Here is a 12,786-nt window from a genome sequence, read left to right on the forward strand (position 1 = left end):
GGCATTGTTCTCCTAGGCCTTTTGGAGGTAGAGTGATGGATTTCATTACACTGGATATTGCCAAGTGCGCTAAACTTTGTAATTCTCCACTTTTTGTAAACACCTTTTTATAAGCTTAAACAAGATTATAGTCCGCTGCCAACCTCCCCTGTTGACATTTGGTACATTCAGAAAGCCCTGTGAATCTGCACATTTATATAATCTATATAACTTATTGTGCTCTCTCCCAATCTCTCAGCAAAGGTTTAATAGTGGAATGCTGTACTGAGCGCTCATATTACTGAGACTTTATCAAGCCTTTTGTCAATACCCCGAATTCTCCTTCAAATCTCTTTTTGTAGCTGGCTTTCTACCACTAATCTCCATTCTGGCATGACCTACTCATATTGTTGTGACTGATCATAGAAATCCATCCATAAGAAAATGTCCAAAGGCTCCCTTCTGCAGACATACCTTCAGGAGTGAAATCCTTTAAGATTTCCCTCATAGATCCCACAGGGTAGAGTTTGAAATGAAACGGGCTGTGATTCCAACACTAAAGCCCACACCTTAATATGTTCTCAGTTCTTTTTTGAAGAATTTAAGGAAGCCCTGTGCAGACAGGAGAAGAGTTTAAGGAGGGAGTCAGAAGTCTTTAAATAAGGGAGTGCGATTGTGGGAATGGGATTTAGTGAATGAGAAGAGTGGGATTTATTGCTCAGGGGAATACAATATGAGAAAGGCTGAGACCATAAATATTCCCAAGGGCAGAGATTTTAGCCTCATCGGAGTCAATGGGAGTTTTGCCTTTGAGTTCATTGAAGCCAGGATTTCATCCCTTGCCACACACACTAAAAGGTTTATATGAATACAAACATGACAATTAATAAATCATTATGCATTAAAGAAAAAATCACCCAACCACCAGACAAGACTTGAGAAAATGTTTGTACAAGAGTCCCCACTGGGGATTTGTACCCTGAAGGCCACCAAATGGAGGTTCTGGTGACTCACCCTAGCAGGAGAATTCTGCAGCCTTATCCAGGCTATATCTAGACTGCAGGCTTCTTTTGGAAGAAGCTTTTCCAGAAGAGGTCTTCTGGAAAAATTTATTCCAAAAGAGAGCACGCACACAGAAAAAGTGCACTGAAAAAGCGATCTGCTTTTTCGAAAGATTGTGTCCAGATTTATTGAACACTATCTTGCATTTAAGTTGTGATTACTACAAACAGAGTGGCCACCAGGGCACCTGTGCTTTTTCCTGGAGGCCTCTTCTTTCGAAAGAACTCCCTCTTCCCCATTCACACATGCCTTTTTCTGAAAGAGCTCTTTCGAAAAAATGCTTCTTCCTCATAGAAAGAGGTTTAGTGCTGTCAGAAAAACTCCTGCGTTCTTTCAACTTTCTGTCGAAAGAACGCAATTTTGCAGTGTGGACATAAGTGTATTTTTTCCAGAAAAAATGGTGTTTTTCTGGAAAAAATCTGCAGCGTAGACATCCCTGCAGAGACCACTTCTCTTTCCCATTCTCAGCAACTCAGCTCTCAAGGCTCAAGAATGATGTGACTGTGAAATGGAAAACCCCATTGTAACAAATATATAAAAGGGCAGGGTCACCATGGGAACCCTGGTATTGGGCACTGTACAATCTAAACAGGAAGCTGGCAGCTCTGTAATTTTCTGCATGGCATGAATGTATTACATACACGTGCGCTATGCACTCATTCTACACCAGTTTTTTACATGTGATGTTTTGAAATTATATAAGAGTTTGGCATAAGAAGCAATTTAATTCCCTTGTTTCCCTCTTTTGGCCTGTCCAACTCCTATTGATGTCAATGACAGGACTGTAAAGGACTCCAATAGGATCTAGATCAGGCTTTTTGTCTGGGGCTGTATTTCCCTGAATAGGGAGGAGTGAAGCATTGTTCACTTGATCCATAAAAGGTAGTCTGTGCCCATCTCTGTCTGCATCAAGCTTTACATCAAGAGAGAGAAGAATGTCGAACCATAGGAAAAAATTCATTGAACTGGTGGATAAGGCAATGGCTGCTGGTGATACAATGAACGAGGAGGATCTGCTTTTTTCTTACAAGGGGATTCTCTATCCCACCACTGTGTGCAGTCCTGAAATATTCAAGGCTCTTGAATCCTTTGAAGCCAGGCAGGAGGATGTGATCCTAACAGGATATCCTAAATCAGGTGAATATATTTTGTTTGCTAAGGAAATATAAGGTGTAATATGAATATATTATAAATAATCAGGCTGTAGTTAAAACAGTGAGAGAATTGTTTCCATTTATAAATAACAACTTTGGTTATGATGATATGGCAATGAGAACAATTCATATGAACAAGAGAAGAAAAATTACTTACCTCATATTCCTTTCCAAAGGAATGCCATTGCTAGTGGCTTTTTCAATATTATGGTAAATGCACAGGTCAGGAAAATCAAAGTGATGTTTTTCACAGTAAACATAACTCACTTTTGTGGTGCCTATAGAGTGAACTTGTTAGATTTGCAACATTTACAAATAAGTATTTTTGCATAAATTTTAACATTTGGTTTCCTCATCTGCAATATTCTTTAGGGTTTTTTCTTGCACCTTCCTATTTACAAAATTGCAGTCTCCTGAAGCTTCTTGAAAAATTGAAATGTTAGGATTGTGAAATCATGCAAAGTGAATAATTCTCCATGAATTCTAGTAATTTTTTCCGTACATTGATTTCATTCACTTCTAGTCGGGTGATAAAACTGAAAATTATTTTCTATGAAAATTTAAAGGCAGGATTTATTGCCAGAAGAAGTCACTGATGTGAAAAGCTTATGAAGATTTAAAAAGGATAGTACATTTACATGGAAGACAAGAATATGTGGTTATCATAAGTATGATAATATTTTTGGAAAGTATTTTCAATTTAATGATTCATGGCTTAAGCCAATCTCTAAGGGTATGTGTACATAGCAACATTATTTCAAAATAACTAGCCTTATTTCAAAATAATGTATTCTGTGTCTACACAGGAGGCAATTATTTCAAAATAATGTCAAATTACTGTCAAGCTGGAGTACTTCTTACTCCGACTCCTATAACCCTCATTGTACAAGGAATAAGGGAAGTTGGATGAAGAGTGCTCTATTTCGAAATAAGTGATGTGTAGATGCTCCGAATTTCAAAATAAGCTATGTAACTGACATAGCTCAATTTGCATAGCTTATTCCGCGTTAAGCCCTGCCTGTAGATGGACACTAAGTATTAGATGAGAATAGCACTCATAGACATCAATTCCATGGGTGCTTCAGGGTTGGAGCACCCATGAAGAAAAATTAGTAAGTACTCAGCACCCATCAGCAGCCCCCCACCATCAGCTCCCCTCTTCCCTCAATGCTTTTTGCCCACCAGTGGGCCCCAGAGATCAGCATCTTCCTCTCCTTCCCCATGCCTCCTCCCCACCATGATCAGCTATTTTGTGGCATTCAGGAGGTTGAGGGGGAGACAGATGAGGATGCAGTGTGCTCAAGTGAGGGGGCAGAACTGGGTGGGAAGGGGCAGGGTTAGGGAGGGATCTTAAGGAAAAGGGTTAAGTGGGGGTGGGGCCTTGGGGAGAGCTGGGGGTTGGGCAGCCTCCCCCCCCCCCCCCCCCAGCACTTTTGAAAGTCTTTTAAGGGAGTTGTGTGACTATGAGAGAATGTACTAAAACTGCTCCCTGTTGACTTTCCAACCCACCATCTGAAGGCTTGTATATACTTAAAAACTAACACCACAGATATTAGCTACTCTGATGGGAGGGGATTCTCCCACTGTAGATAATCCACATCCCCAAGAGGAGGCAGCTAGACTGACAGAAAAATTTGCCAATTGACCTAGCACGGGCTAAATGGGGAGTTACACTGATTTAAGTAAACTGCTTAGGGATATGGATTTTTCACTCCTCTGGTCAATTTAGATAATCCAGCCTAAATTTCTACTGTAGATCAGGTCTCAGAAATTTTATATTTAGACCATATTTTGTGGTGCAGGTCAATATCAGTGAGTATACCCATGTTCATCACAGTAAGAAAAAAGAAACATTTCCTTTATTAGAAAAGATTTTAATTTATTTAGCTATTTCAACCTCATTGATTTTTTCTTATCTATTAGTTAATAAACTGTACAAATCTCTCCAGTTGCTGTATATGTATTCAAACCAAGAAACTATTTTTAAAATTCAATTCTGTGTATTTTAAGGTACCAATTGGGTTGGCCAGATCTTAACTGATTTGGTAAGAACATCTGCAGAGAATAACAAAGATGAAACAAATAGCCTGAAAGATGAGGAACTAGAAGAATTTCCTTACCTTGAAGTTGGAGATATAGAGAAATATCAGGTGAGGAGTGAGGACCTGATTCTCAAAGGTATTTAGGTGTCTAACTCCCATTGAAATTAATAGGTGTTATGCACCAATATACCTTTGAGACTCTGGGCCAGAATATTTTCTGAAATTGCTCAGATGTACTTTTTCACGTATCATTGTTGACATCATGGTATGTGAAATACCTATCCAAATAAAGACCTCTGGACAACTATGGCAAATGCTGTGACTAGGATAAATCCTGCACGTGCCATCCAATTCAGGGGGAAAGGCTGGTAAATGGGCATCCCGAAAGAGCTGAGGAGAACACATATTAATAACAATTACATGAGACATTTACAAAAACTCAATCATATTATTCCAAATGGAGTATAAGAAAGAGTTCCATGCAACATCAATTACAAAGACCATGGAATAGAATGCAGGACCTGGGGTGAGCCCCACAAAGATTCTTAGGTGCAATCCACAAAACTGCATGGCTGCCACCTAATCCTGTAGGTGCCCAAACTCAAACATCCCCTAAGTTTTTGCAGTAACAGTTCACTAGGCATTCAGTCATGTGCACGGCTGCTTCCCTAGGCATCCAAATGTCGTCTTCCCCACTAAGCTCTTGTGCGGTCCACAAACTGGAGAAGATACCTAGCGGGTGTGCTGAGTCCAAGCTGGAAGGTGTTCTCAAGAAGCCACCTTGATCTGCCCAAAATGAGTGGAGAAGGAGAGACCTGCCTCCCTTATATTCCTTAGTCCTGCAGAATGTGGAAGACCAATGGTTCAAGTCCACCCACTACCTGATGAGGAGAAAGGATCTGAACAGAAATTGGCCACCTTTCGGGTGACTGCTCTGATCACTGGACTATGGGCTTTTCTTATGTGGGCCTCCTTTAATCTCTCAGGGTACGTCTACGCTACCCCCCTAGTTCAAACTAGGGAGACTAATGAGGGCGACCGAAATTGCAAATGAAGTGCAGGATTTAAATATCCCGCCCTTCATTAGCATGTTCCCGGGCGGTCGCCATTTTGGAAACTGACTAGCCTGAAATAACTGCCCGTGTCTACACGTGGCAGTGAAATGGGAGTTCGAAGTAAACCCCTAACTCGAATTAGCTGTTACTCCTCGTGGAATGAGTTTTAACAGCTAATTCGAGTTAAGGGGTTTACTTCGAACTCCCGTTTCACTGCCGCGTGTAGACACGGACAGTTATTCCGGACTAGTCAGTTTCCAAAATGGCGACCGCCCGGGAACATGCTAATGAAGCACGGGATATTTAAATCCTGTGCTTCATTTGCAATTTCGGTCGCCCTCATTAGTCTCCCTAGTTTGAACTAGGGGACTAGTGTAGACATACCCTCATAGAAGTTGTTCCACTTTAATTAAATAATTTCACTACTTAAGTATTAAGTAGGTGAGAAAAAGGAAGTCATTCTACAGTCCACTGATTAGCACACTCATATGAACGGAGGGTGATCCTTGTTCAAACCCAAAGGCACCATTTCAGGAGGGCAGTGGGGCCGGAGGGGAGGGGAGCAGCTGCGTGTACTGGGACACTGCTTGATTTTCTTCCCATTCCCCTGATTATCAGGGAACAAGGAGAAAATACATGGATTCTATGAATTATTCCTCTACTCCCTCCCTTCACCAGCCAGGAGTGAGAGACATGCACAGAAGCCATATACTTTCCCTTCACTTCCTGATAGTCAGGGGAATGGGAAGAAAAGCAAGCAGCATCCTGGTACACATGGATGTTGCCTCCCCACCTTTTTAAAAGGACACCCTTGTTCGCTTCGTCAGCCACAGGAGAGAGTTGAACTGGGAGGTCTCATATATCCTCAGTGAGTACCCTCATCACGGGACTAAAGACTGAAAGGGAGGCGTTCCTTCTCCTCCTTGTTTCAATCTTGACACCCTTCTACACCGCAGTTGTTTTAATGTACATCTAGGCAGTTTCTGGTCACACCTACCAGATCAAGCCCAGCATACTGTCAAACTGTCTGGAACATCACAAGAGCATGAGTCCCAACCTCTGGACAAATTAAGACTGAAGGCACAAAATCCCAGTCTGGCTGTAAACTCTATACTTAGAGTGTGTCCAGACTGCACCGTTTTTCTGGAATAACGGCATGGATTTGTCAAAAACAAATTGTGTCAAATCAACCTAATAGTTTTCTTTGATAAGGTAACAAGTCTTGTGAATGGTAGAAGCAGTAGATGTGATATATCTTTGACGTTAGTAGGGCTGTTGATACTATCTTGCACGATCTTTTCATTAAAAAACACTAGGGAAATACAACCTAGAATGAGCAATTATAAGGCAACCATTCCCAAGGAGTTGTTATCTGGTTCATAGTCAATGCATATGATGAAGTAGGTCTTTGCCCATGAAAACTTATGCTCTAATAAATCTATTAGTCTATAAGGTGCCATGGGACTTCTAGTTGTTTATGCAGATTAATTCTAACACAGCTACCCCTCTGATACTTGCATTCAGGGGTGTCTATAGATTAGACACTGGTCCCAGAACAATCACAGAACTCCTAAAACACGAAAACTTTCCAGAGCCCTGGAGTATTTTGGCATAGAGTTACTGAAAATGTAATGTAACATTAATTAAATTGTCTGCTTTCCTTCTTCTTTCAATTTGTATTAAAGCGGATGGAGAAATTACCTTCTAGAAGAGTTATATTTACTCATCTCCTTCCTCACAATCTACCTGAGTCCATCTTCAAGAATAAAGCCAAGGTGAGAGCTCATTCAAATGTCTGGTAGGCATACACCCATCAATAGAATTTTCAGGCCCCTTTAGACTTCCATTGTCATTTTCAAAGTCTACTTACTAGGTATGGAGATTTGGCCATGTTTGGGGCCTGGTCCTCTGTTACAGAATAGCCACTTCACAACACACCACAGTGAAATCCAACAGTAAAGATGGCATCTCCAGAACTATGAGGATCACTCAGTGGAAGAGGGATCCTCCAGTGATAGAAAAGAATTGCTACCGTCGACTGTGGATGGCATTTCATTGGGTGTCACTAGTGAGTGGGACTTCAATGTGGACGGGGATTGAGTGTCATTTATTTATTTTTCCAATAAGACCTCTGAATTTGCCCCTTTAACTTTTAATCAAGTTTTCTTTAAGAAGGTTCACTAACCCAAAGGGATGAAGGAGTCTTGTTTCAGACAGAGCACATGTAAATTGTGTATAATTTGGGGAGATCAGGAGAAACACATATAGGATCACATCATTAATTCTGTATCTAATTCCTAAGAGCCAGGAAATTGATACTGCAGTTTTGCTATGTCTACCTCCAGAAATCTACATGCATATAATATAGATATATTAATTTTCTAGATACTGGTGCTTGTTCGAAATCCCAAAGATGTAGCTACATCTTTTTACCACTTTACCAATGGCCTGTCTCCACTTCCCTCTTATGAGACCTGGGATGAATTCTTCACAGATTTCATGACTGGAAAAAGTACTGTTCCTTTATCTATCTATGCCTATTATTTAGTGTGTAGAAGAAATATGAAAATATGGAATCAGTTAACCAGATTCGTTATGTTTTTTAAATTGTATTTTATCACAAAAATGACAGAGGCTAAGAGAAGGATTTTTTAAAATCCAGACAAATTTCTTTAAGAAGTGGCTTGTGGTGGGAACATGTCCCATTTTTATAAAAATCACTGAGGACAGGGAGGAAACAATGTCATAGGAACAAAGTAGAGTTTATAGAGAAGTCCACACTGATGAGACTGCATCAAGGCTAAAGTTCTGTGAATAGGGTGGGTTAGAACTCCCCTGACCCTTCACTTGTAGGAAAGGATTTTGAGGAAGATACCTCCAGAATGCGTTTGGTGATACATTTATGTTGCCGTCTAAATGAGTGGAAGGGAATTGACAAAAAATCTTCATCACACACACATACACACTGTCAGCAGGGAAACCCTTCCCCACCCCCGGTTTGAAAAGTCCACAGACATGACTTTTAGTTTAGCCTTCCACATATCAGCCTATTGTTGGCAAATGCACAAATAGCAAATGATTTTTTTTAAAGCACAGTAAATAACTGAAAACATTAAAACCCAGGCAAACCAACCTACCTGTATCTCTCCCCCTATTTCATAGTTAAGAGATAACAATTAATTTCTAATACAAAGTATTTGGGGAATTAAAGGAACACTAAGTAAAACTCCTAAAATTCTGGTACCTAGAACTGGACTAAATCTTACTATGTATTTGCTGGGATAATAAATATCATATTCTAACAATCTTCTTCAAGTATCCTGAGATTATGCTGCCTGGCAGAGGGGTCAGTCTGAAATTCTAACCATCAGTCAAGACTTTAATAAATAAACTCAGTCTTCAGCCACTATTCATGTTAATAATTATTAACATATATGATTCCTTGGTGTCCTCCAGTGCCTTGGGGCTCATACTTTGACTATATTTGTGAATGGAGCAAGCATGTTGACAGTGAAAATGTTATGACAATAACCTATGAAGAACTGAAAGAGGTGAGATTAACACTTTTATACTCCAGGCAACATTTGTTACTGAAGAAGTAAATTACACAGATTATTTTTTGAGTGAACTCTAAAGCACCAATCACATGACATAGAGTAGCCAAAATATTAATCTATTGATTTTGGATAACATTTTCTCTGAAATGTCAATGAGATTTTCCCTTGATTTCCCTTTCCCCCCCATTTTCTGATCAGCTCTAGTATGTGGCACTAAAACCTTTTTAAAGCTTAGTTCCCAGATAACTGATATGCATACAACTGTATGGGCGTGATAGACAGCTAAGAGAACTACTCATTTATATTGTGCTCTCAGCTAAGTAGAGACTACCGTTTTCCTCACACTGGGTGCAATTCTCATCTATACAGAGGGCCAGCAGAAGAGCTATATATTACTTCAGTCATACTGAAGCTATCTAAGCAGACTACATGAAAATATGGAGCTAGCTATAGTAAGTAGAAATGGCACAGAAATGAAACAATGCATACAGGCAGTCCCCGGGTTACATGGATCTGACTTACATCGGATCCCTACTTACAAATGGGTGAGGCAACCCCACACTAGCTGCTTCCCCCCAGCAGACCAGGGAGACGCGAAGCTAGCGCCCCCCCTCCCACAGCAGACCAGGGAGACGCGGAGTGGCTTTTCTCAGCAGACACCTCAGCTTGAGAATAAAGGACTGAGGGAAGTGAGGTGTGGGAGAATAAAACTGAGCTCTGGAGAAATGTTTGGCTAGAGTTTCCCCTACAATATGTACCAGTTCCGACTTACATACAAATTCAACTTAAGAACAAACCTACAGTCCCTATCTTATACGTAACCCGGGGACTGCCTGTATTGTTTGAATAACATTCAATGTGCAACCTTCCTCTTTCCAGAACAGGGAGTTGGGAGTGAAAAAGATAGCCGAATTCTTCGGGTTATCCCTGACTGAGGAACAGCTTCAAGTGGTTGCAGATCAGAGCAGTTTCCAAGCTATGAAAGAGAATGCCCACAAAACCCATGGTGCATTGGGCAACGTTCTCTTCCGCAAAGGTGAATTCCTAAGAAGTTCCAAAGATGCAACAACTACCTCCTAGGAGTTTTGGCAAATCATCTCCTACTTCTTTTTGCACACACAACAAGTACATCTACACAGCAACATTATTTTGAAATAAGTAGTGTTATTTCGAAATAACTTGGTCTGCATCTACACAGCAGGCAGTTATTTCGAAATAATGTCAAAATACGGTCAAGCTGGAGGACTGCTTATTCGGCCTCCTGTAACCCTCGTTATACGAGAAGTAAGGGGAGTCGGAGGAAGAGTGCTCTTTTCAAAATAAGGGCTGTGTAAACACTCCCAATTTCAAAATAAGCTATTTTGAAAAAAGAGGTCTAACATGGGGAATACCAGTTAAAATGAGGTAAAATCTGAATAAGGACAAGTTGGAAATTACTTAGACAAGTTAGATGTTTTTACATCACCAGGGCCTGACGAAATGCATCCTAGAATACTCAAAGAGCTGACTAAGGCGACATCTAAGTCATTAGTGATAATCTTAAAAAATCATGGGTGATGGAAGAGATTCCAGAGGACAGGAAAAGGGCAAAAATATAAAGAGGAAAATATGGACAACCTGTCAATTACAGACCAGTCAGCTTAACTTCAGTATCTGGAAATAATCAGTTGCACACATACAAAATGGGAAATAACTGCCTAGGAAGGAGAACTGCAGAAAAGGATTCGGGGGTCATAGTGGACCACAAGTTAAATATGAGGCAACAGTATAACACTGTTGCAAAAAAATTATCATTCTGGGAAGTATTAGCAGTAATGTTGTAAGCAAGACACAAGAGGTAATTCTTCCACTCTATTCACACTGAAAAGGCCTCAGCTGCAGTACTGTGTCCAGTTCTGGGTTCCATATTTCAGGAAACATGTGGTGACATCAGCAGAAACACACTGAAGTAAAACTGAATCAGGAATACACTCCAGTTATCAAAACGTGATAAAAAAAACCCCTCATCTTTTTTTTAAAAGAAAAAATAAAAATGCTAAATTCCTCATTTTTCAAGGGTTCTGTAGCTGTGTTCTATATAAACAATGATAATGTTTCTTTGTAGGTGGTGTTAGTGACTGGAAGAACCTTTTTAATGAAGATCAGAACCGAGAAATGGACAAAATGTTTGAGGAACGCCTAGCAAGAACTAAACTGGGAGGAAAGATGAAGTATGAGGTGTACTGTAAAGCCTGAGGACTATAATGACATTGCTAAAGCAAGAGTTCCCCACAATTCTATCAGATCCGTTGCATTACATGCACTAGAAAAATAGATAAAGTGATCCACATTTCTCTGACTATTTATAAATGATCATAACACCCAGCTCTTTTTACAGTCAAGCACATTCCTACTTTAAACTTCAGACCTTAGACTGCGTCCATTATCCAATGATACTGTAATTAATCATATCCATACTATTACTACATCTCTGGCACTATCACCTGGCAGACCCCCCCATTCCTGCACTACCCTCTTTCCCTTTACTGTTGCCTCATCTCATCCACCTCCATTACTCTTGCTAAAATATTTAACAACTAATGGGGTGTGGTAATATTTTTAAAAAAATGTTTTAAATGAGGCATCTTTTTCACTAAGAGATTTCTACCAAACAGAGGGACAGATTCAACTCTAGTTCAAGTCAATGCAAATCTTTCTATAAGAAGACCCATAATGAGCATTGATCAAGAGTTATTAAAATAAAAGGAACTCAATGTTTTCTGAAGGTTTTTCATTTCTCTGACAATAGTCTTAATGTAGGCTGGGAAATTTGCCTGCAGATTTCTGGTCATATTCCCCGCTGGTGTAAATGGGGAGAATGTATTTGGATTTGGAGGAATTATGCCCATTTACACCCACAAAAAATTTGGTTGTTAGTATCCCAAAACATATCAGCTTGATTCTCCTCCTCTTGTTTATATAGGTGCCAATCAGCAGCATCTCCACTAAAATCAGTGAAGTTACACAAGTACAACATTGGCAGGAGTCAGAGCAGAGTCAGGCCCTACACACATTTTCTTTGTGTTTCGTTCTTAACCCTTGCTTTTGTTGTTGCTATAATACAATTAAAACAATAGTCTACTAATGTCTTATATGATTCTCACTGGTTTCTCACACCTACACAGCACCGAAGTCAAACCTTGGTCACCTTAATCATGTGATTAGGCCACCTCATTGACTTCAATGAATGACTCAAGCAAGCAAGAGGACCTTTGAAAGTTGTCTATTTGTCTTGTAAAACCACTTAGTGTCAGACTGTTACATTTTGTATTAATAATCGATGTCCCATGCAGTTTTAAAATGGCTCCTCTGTTGGTCTCTCAGGGTATGTCAACATTGCATTCCTTCTTCAAAAGAGGAATGCAAATGCAGACAAAAAAATTGCAAATGAAGCACGGATTTGAATTTCCTGTGCTTCATTTGCATAATCACGGCCGGCTGCTTTTCCAAAATACTGTATTTTGAGAAAAAAACAGGGTTATTAAGAAAAGAAACCTTTCCTTCAAAATAACCTTACTCCTTAAAAAATGAGGTTTAGGGGTTATTTCGAAGGAAGGGTTTCTTTTCGAAATAACCCCGTGTGGACAGTGGTTTTTTTCTTGAAATACGGTATTTTATGGTAGACATACCCTCAGGCATAGAACCTGGCTTGAGGTTGTGGGGTAGGCCATCCTGATGCTCAGGGTCACTAGTGGATTAGTAGCTTTTCAAAAAATGTGTCTGAATTTTACCTTATAGCATACTCAGTGGATATGGTAAAAATTGAGTAAATAGGGAAACTGAAATATCCTGCACCCTTGCCTTTCTACGCAGTAGGCAGGGAAATGCAAATTGGCAGAGAAGAGTAAGTACATTGGTGCTCCTGTGGCCCACAGTGTACTCACTATATGGGTTAAGA

The 12,786-nt window shown here is 40.0% G+C and overlaps 1 protein-coding gene across 2 annotated transcripts; it reads left to right on the top strand.

Moving 5' to 3' along the window:
- The first annotated feature begins 1,976 nt into the window (after positions 1-1,976).
- On the top strand, positions 1,977-11,885 carry LOC102458608 (sulfotransferase 6B1-like). 2 transcript variants are annotated; one of them, XM_089777353.1, is made up of 7 exons: positions 1,977-2,178; positions 4,206-4,345; positions 6,978-7,067; positions 7,678-7,843; positions 8,749-8,843; positions 9,729-9,885; positions 10,954-11,885. In XM_089777353.1, exons 1-7 carry the CDS (start codon positions 1,977-1,979, stop codon positions 11,082-11,084), a joined length of 981 nt encoding a protein of 326 aa, XP_089633479.1. In that variant the 3' UTR covers positions 11,085-11,885. The 2 variants fall into 2 exon arrangements, with proteins under 2 accessions (XP_089633479.1, XP_006122029.2); XM_006121967.5 differs by having other exon boundaries at positions 7,678-7,804.
- The last annotated feature ends 901 nt before the right edge of the window (positions 11,886-12,786 follow it).

The sequence above is a fragment of the Pelodiscus sinensis genome, chromosome 3, assembly GCF_052426305.1.
Source record: "Pelodiscus sinensis isolate ZL-2025 chromosome 3, ASM5242630v1, whole genome shotgun sequence".
In the NCBI taxonomy this organism is placed as follows: domain Eukaryota; kingdom Metazoa; phylum Chordata; order Testudines; family Trionychidae; genus Pelodiscus; species Pelodiscus sinensis.